Source organism: Aquarana catesbeiana, linkage group LG01 (assembly GCF_042186555.1).
Source record: "Aquarana catesbeiana isolate 2022-GZ linkage group LG01, ASM4218655v1, whole genome shotgun sequence".
Lineage (NCBI taxonomy): Eukaryota > Metazoa > Chordata > Amphibia > Anura > Ranidae > Aquarana > Aquarana catesbeiana.
In genome coordinates this window covers 836,298,386-836,315,872 of record NC_133324.1, presented here as the reverse complement: position 1 = coordinate 836,315,872, position 17,487 = coordinate 836,298,386, and the positions used below count along the sequence as shown (strand labels likewise).

The 17,487-nt window shown below is 45.2% G+C and overlaps 1 protein-coding gene across 6 annotated transcripts in view; it reads left to right on the top strand.

Moving 5' to 3' along the window:
* The window catches only part of N4BP2 (NEDD4 binding protein 2), a 219,002-nt gene that overhangs the window by 124,071 nt on the left and 77,444 nt on the right, over nucleotides 1-17,487 (top strand). For all 6 annotated transcript variants that reach the window (XM_073608577.1, XM_073608554.1, XM_073608569.1 and 3 more), the window contains one exon: nucleotides 8,545-8,694. In XM_073608577.1, the coding sequence (XP_073464678.1) occupies nucleotides 8,545-8,694 (150 nt within the window). The remainder of the gene's footprint in view (nucleotides 1-8,544; nucleotides 8,695-17,487) is intronic.

Here is a 17,487-nt window from a genome sequence, read left to right as displayed (position 1 = left end):
AGATCAGGTCATCAGATCCAGGGTTGCTTGGTGAATGGTTTCAGCCAGACAAAACACGTACCCAGAAGTAAAAAAACAAACACTTTTCATAGTATTAAAGAGTAGCTGGTGCAGAGCTTACTGTGAGCCAGACTGTGGGGCTACACGGTCAGTTTCCCCCTGAATTCCGGGTCTGCCAGTGAATCGGGAAAGTACGGGTGCTGCAGAAGTGTTGGGTTCCTAATTAGGATTGTCGAATTCTGCAGGAAGTACACTATGGGCACGACGGGCCTGTCTTTGTCTTGTTGGTGGCAGTGGGACACTACTTGTGCTTGCCACCTCGCCAGCTTGAACTGCACTTATGGGACTCGCCACGTCACCACGTGATACTGCAGTGCTGGATGTACGATGCTGGTGCTTGCCAGTTCACCAGAAGGATGAGCGGCACTAGTACTTCTCTGCTCCATACAAGAGCCCTGCGGTTCTTGCACCTCAACAGCAGCAGAAGAAGATCGGGCTCTGACCTTGGCAGGGACCACAACTCTGTCGTCAGAGCTATCTGTCATGGAGCCACTGTCGTCTACAGTATCGTATTCTGAGCCTGAATCTGACAGATGAGTGACTTCCTTTTCACTATCTGTCATGCTCAGAAACGTGTAGGCTTCTTCACTACTGTACTTTTGATTTGCCATTTTGGACTCTAAATTTACTGTGAGACTCACAGGTAAAAAAGCTCCTAGGCTGTCAGTAGCTGTATCAAATGCTACCAAAAAAACTGTTGGCGATCCCAGGGATCAGGCCTGACTCTGCAAACGCTGCAGTTATGTGTGTTTAGTGTTTTGTAAGTGACAGTGATTGATCGATACTGCGCTTGGGTGGGCTGGGCTGGGCAGAGGGGCAAAACGCAGGTGCTAGCAGGTATCTGGGCTGATCCCGCTAACACTGCGTTTTTGGGAACCCTAAACTGCTGGGGACGCTAGTATAGATCTGATCAGATCAGATATTGATCCGTTCAGATACTATAGGGAGGTGTATGCTGCGTGCTTGGGTGTTAGCGCTACTGGCACTAATCTGACGCTGCCTGGGGCGACGCAGACCCTAACTGACCCTAAAACCGATACCATCCGCCGGGTGATCAGGGGGTTAAACTTTTATTAGGTAATAAATGGCGGCTATAAATAACAAACTAACCAGCGTCGGGGCGTGGCCTGGACCGGCATGGTGTGAGGAGTGCTGAACGGGAGCTCCGCTCGCCGTATATCCGTATCTGCAAATCCTGGGGTCTTAATCGCCCTTAAACAATACCCACAACATCTACCAAAAGAGGGGAACACACAGGGAGAATGTCCCCGCCGAAAAAAACCACGGACGCGGCTTCTAAACTTGCCAAATATCGTCTGCAAGACAAGGCGGCCGCAGAGGAAAATGGCGCCGATCAGCCTACCCCGCCTGATCCAAGTACAGACGACACTGCACGTGTACTCGAGGCAATCTCGGACTGTAAAAGTACTCTTACATGTAAGATAGAGGAGGTGAAGGTGGATGTCTCCCTGATCCGTCAGGATCTTCAGAAGCTGAGGGAGCGAGTCACGGAGACGGAGACCCGAATCAGCCAGGTGGAGGACAGTGTACCGCCATTACAAGTTTCAACTGAAAGAATGCAACATCAACTGAATGCGGTGCTCGCGAAACAGGATGATTTAGAAAATAGATTACGGAGGTGCAACCTAAGATTCGTGGGACTGCCGGAGGGTGCGGAGGGTTCTGACCCCCCTACGTTTCTCGAAAATCTGCTTATAACCACTTTTGGACGAGCTGAATTCTCCTCCTCATTCGTGGTGGAGAGAGCACACAGGCTGGCATCCAGACCCCCCCCTCAAGGTGCACCTCCTAGAACCTTCATTGCCAAAATGCTCAACTTTCGAGACCGGGATGCCGTCCTCCGCCTCACCAGGATTAAAGGCAATATCCCATACAAAAATGGAGAAATAAAAGTCTTCCCGGACTTTTCGGCGGAGGTCCAGAAGAAGAGGGCGCACTTCACAGAAGCTAAACGGCAACTGAGAATCCGCCGCTACGCATATGCAATGCTCTTCCCCGCCTGGCTCCGTGTGGTTGGCGAGGACAGAGCTCACTTTTTCGATACACCCGAGGCTGTTTTTGCGTGGCTGGAGGATCAGGCGGCGCCGGACAGAGCACCTGCTTGAGGCACCAGACGGCTCCGGAACTGCTGAGAGACACCCCCGAGTTCAACACGGAACACCTCAGAACACATCTGCTCCACATTCCACTAAGGTACTATGTCCCTCCGAAACCCAGTAGATATCCCCTTCTTCCCCCGGGACACTGCAAGAATAGAAGAGTTAATATTGGAGGATCGTCGTATCCTTTCTCCTTTTCTTTCCACCCTCCCCCACATACTCTTCACCTGATGACTACCTCTTTCCCCATCACGCAACGGACCCCACATAACCAACTTGTGAAAGAGGCGGGCTGAGACCCGCTGGGACTCCCGGAACCTAACCCCAAATCATCCCTTTCTTATTTTTCATGCAAGTATGCTATCCTGAAGGTTACAATCTGGGAACCACACTACTCATGCTATTGTTCGCTCTTCAGCGAGTTATTGCCCCCATAGATGCAGGTTCCACAACGGACCCTGTCTATACAAGTTATAACTGTAACGTTCGCCAATTGGCGCAAGTTTTGTTTCCCTGGAATGTCCGGCAGACATGCCCTTCCCCTGTGTTAGAGGGGGGGTGCTGTATGTATGGATGGCCCAGAGTGTTGAAGTACAAGATGCACAGGTTATCACGTTGTCATATTGTATATGCTGCTAATGATGGAAAGAGTTTTATTCACAGGCGTATGTTCGATATACCACTACATTTGTGTTGTCTCATGCCACATGTCAGAGATCCATGGCTGCGGGGTGGGATGCTGGAGGATGTATACGTTGGCTTCGTTGCTCCGGATGCGCCGCGCGGGCCTACGCGTCACCCAGCTGGGTGGGGCGGGGCACCCGCTGGGCCGCCGAACCGACGAATCACTATTGAGCAGAATCTGTTAAGATGTCTAAGTTGAAGTGTGTTACATGGAACGTGCGGGGTATCAGAGCCAGGCCAAAAAGAAATGCAGTACTATCTGTCCTCAAAAGTATGCGTGCAGAGATGATGGTCCTGGTGGAGACCCATCTCACAGGACAACTGATGCTATCACTTAAAAAGCCCTGGATAGGTTGGCTGTACCAAGCCCCTTATACTGCCAACTCCAGGGGAATAGCGATCATTGTAGCCAAAACGGTACAATTCTCCTTACTGACCCTCCAATCTGACCCACAGGGCAGATTCTTATTTCTGCACGCCAGAATAAACAGGCTGGAACTTTTGATACTAGCAATTTATATACCCCCCCCGTTCCATTTTGATGTACTGAATGAAGGCTTGACGTTTATGTCTCAATATCCTAGTACACCAGCGATTTGGTTGGGAGACTTTAATAATGTTATGGATAGAGAGCTTGACAGACTGACAATGCACCCATCTAACATGACTCCCCCACGGCACACAAGATTTGGTAGATTCTTTAACGAATTAGCATTGGTAGACACATGGCGACATCACCACCCCCAAGATAAAGTATTCTCTTGTTTTTCAGCAACGCATAACTCCATGTCCCGAATAGACATGATTTTTATATCCCGTTCCCTTCTCCCTATGTTAGAGGAGGAGGGATTCCACCCTCGCACACTCTCAGACCATACCCCATACTGGGTTGTAATTAAATTTGACTCCCCGCCTAATACATACACATGGAAACTAAATCCCTTTTGGCTGTCAGTGGTTCCAGAGATGGATGAACTGGGAATTGAATGGGACATATTTTTCCAGAATAATAAGAACTCAGCACCCTATGATGTCGTGTGGGACTCCTTTAAATTACATGCCCGTATGACACTTGCCCATTGTATCACCAAACACAGGAGGACCTCCTCTCAAGTGGTAAGACAGGCGGAACAGGCCCTGTCGGACCTTGAGAGGGAGTTCTCTTCGAATCCAACTCCCATCACGGCCGATCAACTAAAACAACAAAACCGGTTAGTCACGGGTCTGCACTTTGAAAGAGCAGAGCGAAAAATATTCTACGCTAAACAAAGAACGTACGAGTGCGGAGAGCGGGCGGGTCGCCTCCTGGCATACCTAGCTCATATGGATATGAGACCACCCACAGTTGTATCCCTTAGAGGTACCGATGGGGAACTGATATCTGAACCCGACAAAGTGGCAAGCGAGTTTCGCTCATTTTTCCTATCCCTATACACTTCTACGGCCAATACTACCAACGAAGAAACAAAAACCCTGCTAAAAGATATTGATTTGCCCACACTCTCTCGAACTCACTTTGATATGCTCGAGGCCCCCATTTCCATAGATGACATTTTGGAGGCGCTGGCCACACTCAAAACCGCTAAAGCACCTGGATCGGACGGGCTCCCCCTTGAGTTTTATAAAACATACACAGAACATATCGCTCCCAGACTTCACGAGCTCTTCTCCCACATATTTAAATCCGGCACATTACCCCAATCTATGGCTGAAGCTTATATAGTGCTCATACCCAAACCCGGTAAAAATTTAGAACTCCCCGAATCCTATCGCCCAATATCCCTTCTTCAGCTTGATATAAAAATCTTGGCCAAGATCCTGGCGCTGCGCTTGAATAAAATTGTCCTTACTCTGATACACCCGGACCAAACCGGATTCATGCCCGCAAAAAACACGGCCTACAACCTTCGTAGACTACATATGAACCTGCAAGCCGAACATGATCAGATGGGCTCCAGAGTCATAGTATCCCTTGATGCCGCAAAGGCGTTCGACTCTGTAGAGTGAAACTACCTTTGGCAATGTTTGGAAAAATTTGGTTTCGGCCCAAAATTTATCAGATGGCTTCAGCTGATGTATAGAGGCCCCAGCGCTAGGATCCTGGTCAACGGGAGGGTCTCAGACTCCTTTCCTCTATCTAGGGGTACACGCCAGGGCTGCCCGCTGTCCCCTCTGCTATATGCTCTTGCGGTGGAACCCTTGGCAGCATTGCTTAGATCACACCCGGGAATCACAGGTTTGAGGAGAGGTGGCCTGACAGAAAAACTTAGCCTCTACGCTGATGACATGTTGTTGTACTTATCTGATTCTGGTCCCTCTCTGACAACAGCGCTAGAAATAATACAAACATTTGGAACACACTCAGGCTTAAAAATAAACTGGGATAAATCCCAAATCCTCCCTATAGATATAGGCGCACCCCCTCAGAATCAGGCCTCCTCTCCTCTCACGACCGTTAGCTCCATAAAATATCCGGGAATTACCATCACTCGTAACCCTGAAGAATACACCAAGTTGAACATAGAACCCCTAATTACCAGCTTGAAACACAAGACCCAGGTGTGGGCTAGGCTTCCCCTGGGAGTCATGGGTCGGGTGAATCTCATAAAGATGATCCTACTCCCCAAGTTCCTATACGTCTTTTGGCATGCCCCAATTTATCTGCCGCTTAGAATATTTAAATCAATCGAAAAAATTCTCAATTCATTTGTATGGGGGAAGGCCCGACATAAATTACCATGGCATGTACTAAAGAATCCCACGGATCTGGGCGGCGCCGCGCTCCCGGATTTTAATTACTACTATTTGGCAGCGCAGCTATCACATCTTTATTATCTTGACAAGTGCGATAAAGAAAGATATATGGTCCTGCTATGCTCCCAACAAACCCACTTGTACACTCACCCCTTTCAAATCATTTTCAGGGACCCCCCAGCCCCCGGGGTGGGGGGTGACCTTAAGGGCCTAGTATATGCTCACTGCAAAATTTGGGCAGTGGTGAAACGTAGATTGGCCCTACCAGCCACCCACTCACACACACCACTGTGGGATAACCCAGGCCTAAGGGAACTACTACTTTTGCCAGGACGCCATATGTGGCTCGCTCGAGGGGTGAGGGTGCTCTCGGATGTGTATCAAGACAACAATCTGAAATCCTTCCAACAGCTTAAGGAGGACTTTGCTCTTCCCAATTCTATGCTTTTCAGATACCTCCAGCTCCGCCACGCCCTGCAGACCCAGTTTCGAGATGAATGTCCCAATCTAGAACAACTAGATATCCTATATGTTATTGCAGGGCAAGACCCCTCCAAACTTATTTCAGTTTTCTACAACTTTTTGATTCGCCCTGCGGCAGTAACCCTTGCCTACGGGGGGTTGAAGAATCGATGGGCCGGTGACGTGGGGGGGCTGGAGGATGATGAATGGGAGGACGCACTGGACAACTGTAAGGTGGTGTCTACTAGACTAGCAGACAGGCTTACCCAACTGTATATACTGCACAGATCATACTTAACTCCCATGCGATTAGCTAGATTCAAACCTCAGCACAACCCCCTCTGCCCCAGATGTGACAGTCCTTTCAGTTCCTTCTATCATCTAATATGGGCGTGCCCAGCTATACAAGATTACTGGTCTCACGTGGTACAGTTCATACATGATGAGATGGGATCTCCCCTCAGGCTATGCCCCAAGCAATGCCTGCTGGGAATTTTCCCAGATCCTGAGTCGGATAAATTCCATATCATCTTCCTTAGAGAATCATTGTTTATAGCTAGGCTACTTATAGCTAGAAAATGGATGAGGGTTGAAACACCTACATTGCAGGAATGGATCACTGCTATCAACAATGTCTTACCCTACAAAAAAGAAATATACGCCCACAGAGGATGCCCATCCAAATATGAGAAAATATGGAGCTCCTGGTTAGGTAACTCAGCTACCTGCAATTCCACGAGCGATAGTAACATATAAGTATAATAAACATACCCCAAAATATAATTTACCAATATATTGTGTGTACTGAAACCCTGAACGCATGATAAGGTTTGATAGAGAACATTAATCCAAAATACCTGTAACCAATATGTGTAACTGTACAAAATTGCACCGCTAAGGCTCGGTTCACACTGGGGCGACTTGTCAGGCGACCTAGTCGCCTGACAAGTCGCCTCCCGTTCTGTGCTATGGAACCGTTCTAATCGGAGCGACGCAAGTCGCTCCGACTTAGAAAAAGGTTCCTGTATTACTTTGGGGGCGACTTGGGGCGACTTGCATAGACTTCTATGCAGAAGTCGTCTCGCAAGTCGCCCCGGCAGTCGTTTGCAGGTCGCCTCGCTGAGGCGACCTGCAAGTCGTGCCGCCGATGTGTGAACCGAGCTTTACTCTGTCATTCATTACACCTTTGTAAATATGTCAATACAATGTTTGATAACCACCTGTGTACTCTTTGCAATAATAAACAACGTTTGTTTGTAAAAAAAAAAAAACTAACCAGCGTCACCCGTAACACTTATACAGTGATCACTGGTGAAAGGGTTAACTAGAGGGCAATCAGGGGGGTTAAAACCTTTATTAGGTAGTATACTGGGGTACCTGATGCTATAAAAACCTGACGGTGAACCTAAATACCTGCCTGGCTAACTAGCGTCACCTGTGACACTAATACGGTGATCAGAAAAAAGATCGCTTAGTGACACTGGCGACAGGGGATGAAAGGGTTAACTGGGGGGGTGATCAAGGGGTTAAACCTTTATTAGGGGGGGTACCCTAGACCTAAAGGGGCCTACCACTAACCACTTATAACAGTCACAAATGACACCAAATGCAGTGATCAGTGAAAAAATAAACACTGCAATCGGTGACACTGTGACTGGGGGTGATTGGGGGGTTATTTGTGTGCCTACGTGTGCTGGTGTCAGTGGTCTGTTGGTGCACTTGGATGTCTTTTCTCCTCGGCCGCCGGAACGAAAAGACAGACACGAGGAGAGATGACATCACTACCTCTGCTTCTGTTTATATTTTCAGAAGCAGAGGAAGCTTCCCATTCGTCAGGAGCAATCGCGAGGGGGTGGCCATGAATCGGTGGCCTCCCCCTCAGCATGGTTTGCTCCTGCAAAAATGCCGACCGCCGCAGGCACCAGGGGAGCCAGAATTGGGCCCCCCGCCCGCTGGGAGGCAGGGACGTACAGGTACGCCCATATGCCTGCCCGTGCCATTCTGTTGAACTACATCGTCGTGGGGCAGTCGGCAAGTGGTTAACCATACATTTAAACAAAACACACATTGTAGAAAGATCAATGGTAACATACGCATTTACAACACCATCACCCCAAAAATACATAGGCGTAAAAGGAGCCTCAAGCTGTTTTTTAACATAGGCATCCATGTTGTCTGTAGTTTTCTTCTGATATGGGCAGCAGCCATTATAACCAAAAAGTAGTTATGTTTCAACTTTTAAAATGTAACTCTTTATATCTATTTTTAAAGATCAGAATTTTACACTTGTGCTTTTAGAGAAAACATTTTTTTTTGGTTCCTAACAAAACTTTAAACTATTTTGAGTAGACGAAAATTTAGATTGGAATATTAAACCAGTTCTAAATGTACCACCTAATTAATGTCTTACATATGCATGCTGTCTTAATTATGTTTAACTTTGTTTATAAAATTTTATTTCAAGGCGTAACATTCATGGTGTAAAGAAGGAGAAAATCATGAAAATGCTGGAAAATTTTGAACGTGTTACAGTCAACTCTATATTAAATCTGTCTCGTGCAAAGGAGCCTGAGAGTGCTGGTGTGGGTCAGCTAAAATCAGATGAAAGAAATGGGTATGTTTTATACACCACCATTACTATGTATTGTAATAATTGTTCATTGAAAGACCACTGTTGTGAAAAATGTTGCATTCTTTTATGTGGCTAATGTAATGATAATACAGGAATTATTTTTTTCATATTCCTATATTTATACATATTTACATGCAAACCAAGTTGTGCAGCAAAAGTGACAGTTTGGGACAAATCATAATCCTGCCAGGGGTGCTTCAGAAGTTGCAACAAAAGTGATTTAAAGCGGGGTTCCACTCAAATTTTTAACTTAATCTTACCCTCTTCAGTAAATTGCATAGATGTTCAAATGCCGCATGAAAAAATTTTTTATCACTGTAATTACCTTACTTTATTGTGGCACTTCCTGTCTCTCCTCCCATGGGAGTAGGCGTGTTTATTGCCTTTCCCCGGCACCGCACTGTCTCCTGGGAGCTTAGTGTCAGGCTTCCCAAGATTCAGTGCAGAAATAAGTCATTGCCCTGAACGGAGGCGACCCGTTTGGACATAGATGCTGCAAGATCTGACGCCCGCTAACTAAAGAGCCTTATACCGACTCTGCTGGTGTGAAGATCAATATGTTCATGCGAGCTAATCAATGACCATTCAATTGGTACCCCTCACTCCCTTCATATAGCCCCTTTTTTCTATTCGCCCTAGATTCACCACTGTATACTTTCTAGCACTCAGACATCCACTTGGGTCTGTGCCTTCCTGACACAGTACCCTCTTGGACGGGCTCTGTGATTCGGTGTCTCTTTTTTGGCGGTGGATCAGTGTGGGCAGAGTGGGGCCAACCACACACACCCAGGCTCCGGTTTTTGGATCCGTGGGTGGTTAGTACAGCTGTGTTTCAGCTTTTTATTGTGTTCACTGTGTTATGTTTATTAACTATGCTAATGTTTTGTATACATATATAAATTTTTCTATGGAATAAAATTGTTTTTACATTACGCTGTTGCCGTTAAAGTCCCACAACCTTATTTGGGGGTATTTTTTTTCACCAGTGCGGAAACAATGATCATGCGTGTGAACAAGCTGTGAATGAACAGCATTCACCGCATCCAGGAAATCAATGCTTGTGGGCTTCACATGCCCACAAGCAAGATGATAACAGCCAGGATCACATTTTTTAAGTTATTCTTCAGTACGAAAACAGAGGCGGAAATATTGCACCCAAACTGTGAGTATTATTTTGGGGTTAGCAAAGTGTCTCGGTGACCTAAAAAAAAAAAAAATTGGTCGCCGGACTCCTGCTTTAAAGCCAGGTGATCCCTGGCAATGCTATAGTTTATTCTACCATCTGTCCCTGTCACTTTTACTGGACAGCTTGGCCTGCAGACACATGTATAGAAAAAATATAAATAATGGTACAGTATGTGAAATGACAATGGACATAGTACTTAATATGCTATCATTACAATTGAAAACTACATACGGCCTTTTTCATTGTTGTCTTTAAACATGGGACTTTATTTGAACACTGTCAGACAGGTGAAACTTATTTTGGTTGATTCACTAAAGAAGGACTGTTCGCTTTGCAACGTGAATGTTCAGTTAGCAGTAAATGAGGTAAAGCATTGTTTACCTTGAACATCCAATCACATGCACGGGTGGCAAAAAAAATAAATACATTTTTGTTTGCACGGTATTGAATGATTGAAATGCAAATACAGCTCAACCTCATTCATCAAGTGAAATTTTCACTTTGAAGCCTTTACAAAGTGAACATGCTCTAATTTGTATTTATTTTTTTATAGTCATTTTTAGTAAAGCATCTGTATTGCCTTTTTATTGCCTTTTATTTTCTTGTTTATCCATATATTCAACATGTCTTAATACATCTAAATGATGAATAAAGCCAGCATCTATAAAGCTGTGAGGCTAGTCATTGCATTGGACATCAGCATTCTTAGTTTCCATATGAAGCTTGTATACACTGTAGCACTGAGGGACATGTGAAAGATGGCTGTATTGTCATAAAGTGGATTGCCATATCTCCATTGTAAGGTTTTGATTTGTAACAGGCATTCGAAGGAACAACGTTAAAGATGTTTTTGTTTTCTCTTCTCTATCAGAAGTGTTTACCATGTGTGTTGCCCATAGAAACCACCAAATTCACATCTTAAGGGAATCATGGTTGTTTGGTTGTCATGTTAATACTCAGAATTTTGTACTTTCTAATTACTGACCTTGGACAAACATGCAGCTAGTGAATTCAGAATTGATATACATACTTGCTCTGTGTCGGTAACTCTGGAATACTGATGGTGTCATGTTAGCAACACAGCTAGCATTTTCTAAAGGAAATTGCAGTTTCAGTGGTCTGTACTGTATATGTTATTCTCATCCATTAAGGGACACAGGAAGTCTTTTACCCCCTCCTGCTACCAGTATGCCTCCATTTTTTTGCTAGTGTTTTCTTTAATCTAGAACCTGGATCCTGCTGTGTCTCACCTCAACAAGGTGCTTACCATAATGGTGACAAATGCAGCTGTTTTTAGGACCCAACCAATAAATGTTTGGAACCCCTTTCCAGACTCCTATTCTGGTGGATCCTGCTCTCCACACGATCCTGGCTGTAAGTTTTCTGGCCATGCCTGACTGGTATAAATGCCTTAGAAGAGATCTAGCCATTGCTACAGTTGATCCCTTACTTATTGACCACATTGAGCAGATGGCTGTAGCATTACATTTGACCTGTGATGGTTTGTTGGAAGCTTCTCGTCCCACCTCTCACATGTTGCCATGCTGATGCACATACATTAGGCTCTTTGGCTACAGCGTTAGACTGTGGAATCTTTCTTCAAGAAGTGTTTGATCTGTATGGCCTTTGATGGACAGTGTCTTTTGGACTGACTCTTGAATGGATTATCAAGGCTGCTGATGGTGGCTAGAACACCCATCCTCTCCAGCAGAAGACATCAGAGGAACAGGTTGCAAAGTTATCTCCCTCATTGACTGTTCAAATACATGTGCTTTGTTTTTCTAATTCCTCGATTTCAACATTGAGACCCTGTGAAGTTTGGCTTCCAGTTCACCCATCAAGCTTGCCAAATATTCAGACAAACCTTCCTGCACGCAAAGGTACACCTCCTCTTTCCAGAGTGGGTGGAACATCCGTTAACCCTTGCAAATTCTTTGACAGCTTGCCTTTTGGATGCCTGGGTGTCAGGGGTGGTGTGTACCAGGGCTACAAACGCAACTTTTGCTCCGTGTTCCTTCCTTGTTTTCTCACTTCCAACCTTCTTGTATGTCCGCACAGACTAGCAGGTTTTCATCAAGCCTACTCCAAATCTTTTGGATAATGGATAATTTTCCCAGGCCATATGGCAGGATGGTTGTAGGGGTTTTACTCCAACTTCATTACTGTTCCAAAATCAAAAGGGGGCATTTTCCCCATCTTGGATCTCAAGATTCTGAATGTTTACATTTGAGTTTAAAAAATCCAGATGGAATCCATCAGTTCTGTCATCGCTTCCTTCCAGCCAGGGAGACTTTATAGCTTAGGTGGATGTCAAAGATGTTGGCCTCCTTTAGGGCAGTCTCCTTCACCCAATTTCACTACAGACATCTGAACACAATTTCTTTTCATCATGGAACAGGCCAATTAGGTTGTCACCACAGAGCAGGCTATACTTGACCTGGTGGATCAGGACTTTACTAAAGTAAGGAAAGGTGCTTTGGCTGTCCATTAATCATTGCACCACCCTGCAACACCATTCAGTGTGACAACGCCACAGCGATGGTGTACATGAGTCATCGGGGAAGAACCAGAAGCCTTGCTTTAGCAAGCAGTTTCTGTACTGGAAAGAATTTAATTTTCCAGGCTTGTACATTCTAGGCTTGGACTAGCAGCACCTGAACCATGGAGAGTGGTCTCAACACCCAGAGGGGTTCCAAAACCTGTGTTTCAGGTGGGAGATGCTGAATGTGGCTCTACACTTGCCTCCACATTCAACAACAAACTGGACATGTTTGTATCCCAGTAGGGGAATCCTCTCGCAAAAGCAGTGAATGCTCTAGTGGCTCTGTGAGATTAGTACACCCTAAATTTTTTTTCTTAAAGCTTTATCCTCATCTGCTCCTCAAGATCAAGATGGAGGGCATTCTGGGCATTCAGTTGCCCTGAACTGGCCCAGGTGAAAGTGGTACAGTGACCTGGTAATTAATCTAGTTCTGTGGGCACTGCTAAATTGTCAGGATATTCTGTCCCAAGGTCCAGTAATGCCATTATGCTTTTCAGTCTGCTTTGATACAAAACTAAGGCATACTTGTAGTAGAAGGTGTTATCTTCCTGTGTAACTCAATGAACTTCAATTAAAGGATTCTACAGTGAGTACAAAAATCGTACTTCTTTATTGTACATCACAGGACACATTGGCCGGTTATTATAATAACTATTTGGGTTATACACCACCTATAGGTGAATGGACACTGGTAGATCAATCACACAGGAAGTCCTCCCCTATATAACCCCTCCTACACAGTAAGTACCTCAGTTTTTTGCCAGTGTCTGTAAGGTGGTGGTCACTGACGTGATGCATGTGCTCTGGGAGCATACTTGGAGGTCTGGAAGCTTCTATCTGGAATCATGGACTTCATTTGGATTCATTTGAAAGAGCTGTCAGACGAAATGGCTGGTACCCGAGCGTCATTGGATGAGAGAGAAGATTCCTCAAGGTTTTCCCATTAATGCAGCCTTATGACGCTGGACCCCGGGGCAGTGTTTGTTCTGACCGAGGTTTTTTTCCTGCAGGGTGTTATACAGGTCCAGGGGAGTGGACCCCCGATTAAGGGGGACCCAGTCCCTGAAGGCTTTTATGACAGAGCCCACCGTGTTCGGTGAAGGTTGGACTCTTGTTAGGCTCAGAGTCCTGCAGCAAGAATGGCAAGTCTACATGTTGCAGTTTCTCTTTAAAAAAAAGAAGAGAGATTGGACTGTCTGGTCTTTCTCCCGGCGACCACTGGGGACAGTGTGCTGTTGGTCATGCTTTGTGTACTTCTCAGGAGTATTTGGCTGTAGTGTCTCCTTCAGCCACTAGAGGGTGTGGGTTCACTCAGCATGGCCTACTCCTGTATAGACAAGAAGTAGAAGGGTAGCCATTTCTGGTGAACCATGTGGGCTGAAGGATCAGCAAAGCCTCTGAGGCATAACTGGCCAAGGCTACATAAGAGCTATGTGACCAGATAAGTCGTAATTATATAATGCATAAAGGTATTCTTGTATACTTACTGCTTAATCCTGGGGACTTGTACAACTATCTGTCGATACACCCCTGTACAGGCATTGGTGCACTTTAAGGAGTTGTATCTCCAGTATAGTGTGCATTTGGTCTGCAGGAGCTTATTTTTTTTGCTGTTCTGAAGCAGCATAGAGGCTGCATTGGATGCATATGTGTTTGGCTAATCCTGCAAAACTAGTATGGGGCCTGGTGCAGTTGAGCAGGTGCATGCTTGCAAACTGGCCTAAACGCATTTTTGCTAAAACACGTTTGCGTCAAACACATGTTGCATGTGACGCATGTTTGCATTAAACACGTTGCATGAGACGCGTGTTTGCTTCATAGACGTTGCATGAGACGCATGTTTGCGTACCTGTTGCATAGACTCATGGTGCAGATTTGCATAGATGCATGTTGCATAGATATGTTTGCACAGATACATGTTGCATAGATACATGGTTGCATGTTTGCATAGATACATTTCGCATAGACACATTGCATGGTTGCATGATGCATAGACACGTTTGCATAAACACATGCTTACTTGCATTAGCACGTTTGCATAAACACATGTTGAATAAACGCATGCTTGCTTACTAGCATAAACACATGTGCATGAGCACATGTTTGCATAAATGCATATTTACACGTTTACATAACTTGCTTACATATGTTTTTTTTTTGTTTTTGTTTTTTTTCATTGAACTGCATAAATATGTGCTTATTTACATTAATGCAAATAAGCACATATCTATTCAGTTGCATGAACAGCAAGAATACTTGTACACCTGCATGTTTACATACCTAGGTATATAACGGCGAAAATGGATAACCTGCATACTTACATACCTACGGGGTTGTATAGCGGTAGATCAATGTTGTTTTAGGCCTGCATCCTTGGGGAACTGAGCACTAGTTTTTGGCTAATATAGTCGCTAAATTATTTACCTGTTAGACCAGCTAAATGACTCCAGAAGGGAGAGGCAGCCGGGTGAGGCAGGTACACCACCCTCAGATCCAGTGATCTGGCGGTGTTCACGTCTCCTGTTGGACCAATGGCATCAGGGGTATCTGAGCCATTGTGGGGCCTAATCTTGGATCAAGCCTAGTTAGTACTTGGATAGGAGGCTGCCCGGGGATACCAGGGGCCTGTAAACTTTTTCCATCCTAAGTATGGGAGGCATCTGAGGCTGCTGTGTTTTGAAAGCATCTCAGACCAGAGATTTTAGGGTCTCTGAAGTGTACAAGAAAAGGAATGGCTGCACACCAGAGTACTGAAAGTCCTTTTTTTAAATCTTCCCATAAAATTCAAGACAGACACCACAGGATGGTAGCAAATGGAGGGGAGATACATTCCACACAGTTTTACACAGTTACATTGTGCTTATTCATTACCTAATTAGTAAACACAATGTAACTGTGTGAAACGCATCTCCTTTCCATTTGCTATCATCCTGTGGTGTCTGTCTTTTTAATTTTATGGGAAGATTAATAAAAGGACTTTCAGTACTCCGGTGTGCAGCCATTCCTTTTCTTGTGCGTGTTGCGCGGCAGGCAGGCCAAGACTTGCACCCGTTGGAGGAGTCCTCATCACTTCCATTGACCCTCACCTGGATCAGCGTCTCTCTTGTGTCCACAGTCTCTGAGGTGGTTCGTTCCATCTTTAGCCAGCAGAAATCTGGTAGGTTAAGTACACCTCTTGGGACTGTCTGGGTCTGCCACAGTCGTCAGCCTTTTGCCCTGCATTGGCAAAAGTTATGGGCTCATTATTGTAAAACAGTTAAATGGTAGCGGTTCCAAAACCAAATAGGGACATGAGGTCTATCTTAAGATCTCAAGCAAGTGCTGTCTCTATCGCCAGTGCATATTCCAGGTATAGAATAGTGGCAGGAGGAAATCCTGCAGGTGGATCTACTAGATTCCAAGTTCTACAACAAGTTGTGACAGGTTGTGTCCGGGACGAGAGTCCCACTGGCAATAGGGGTAGATGCACTGGTAACATCTTAGGGACCAGTTCTCCCTTATTTGATGCTTTCCCTCTGTTTTGACTCCTGCCACATCTTTTGCGAAGAATCCGGGAGGTGGAAACACTGATAAAAGTGGTAGCTGAATTAGCACAGGGGGCTTGGTACACTGACATAGTGAGTCTTGCGAGGGTCGCTCCTTGGACACACATAGTCCAGTGGCCGGAACCTAATGATCTTGAGTCCTGTATCTCGCACTGTTGAGCCCCTGGAAGCCAGCTTCAGGGAACTTCAATTACAGGACTTGGAAATATTTTATGCGTGGGGTGAAGCCAGGAAGTGGCACCCGCAGAAATATGTGAGTGGGAGATTTTTTTTTCTAATCAGTAGGGGAAAGGAGATTAGCCTTAAGTACCGTTAAGGGTCAGAGTTCGTCCCTATCCATTTTTTTTCCAGAGACCGCTGTTTCTCACTATTTGATTCACACTTCATACATTGTGTAACGTAGACAGTCCTGTCAGGCCACTCTTGTGTCCTTGGAACTTGAATTAGCTCTTGACTGTCCTTGCAGAGGCCACTTTTTGAACCAATTGGGAGTCTTTTATCTTGGAAGGTGGCTTCCTTTGGTTGCTATCACTTCACTAAGTGGAGTGTCAGAGCTCTTTAATGCAAGGAGCCGTTCTTGGTCTCGCATCATAAGGTGATGTTGTGTCCTCATTCATCTTTATTGCCCAGAGTGGTTTCTAGTTTTCACTTGAATCTTGCCTTTATTTTTCTCCTAATCCACAGTCAGCAGGAAAAAGATCATGTGGAAACAACAAAATTTATAATGAAGGTATACTGGACTCAGATATCTAGTGAATATTTAAAACGAACAGACACACCAAGAGCAGTTTTGATAAAAAGCATAAAACAAAACTTTCTTGCACATAAACGTTACCATAAACATTACACCAAATAACAAGACTTAAACAAATATACACTCCTCTTCCCAATATCCCCAAAAAAGGCAACGGCTTCCACTGGAAACAGGACAATTCAGAAATCCTGGATTGTATGCTTGGTCTTTACACAGCTCCAAACAATAGCCTTCCTCTCAAAACAGACTTCTCCCTTCCCCCTCTCAGGGACTCTGTTTATAGTCCTGTATACCAGAGACCACAGGATGTAGTCATCCCTCTTAACCACTCACAGGTCGTTTTGTGAGTGATGTCAGCAATACATGGTTGCACTTGCCCCCACAGCCGCATGGTCAATTGAATATGCAGCAGCCATCTTTAACACACGTAGTAAGTCAAAGCTTACTAAACTACCTGTGGGGGGAGATATTATTACACATGTATGGGGACATTTGTCATAAATCAGTTAAAAAATATCCACAACTGATGCAGATCCCTACATACTCTAGAGCAGGGCTCAAAATTTCAAGTCCTGAGCTACTAGCCAGGCCTCAAGGGTTACTCGCCACCAGTTGCCCCACCCAACCCCGCCCCTAAACACGCCCTCATAAATTATCTCATGAAATGACCCTTAAATGTTTTATGCAGAATTAACCAGCTTTATCTATGCTCATCAGTGCAGCCTCACCCATGTCCATCAATGCAGCC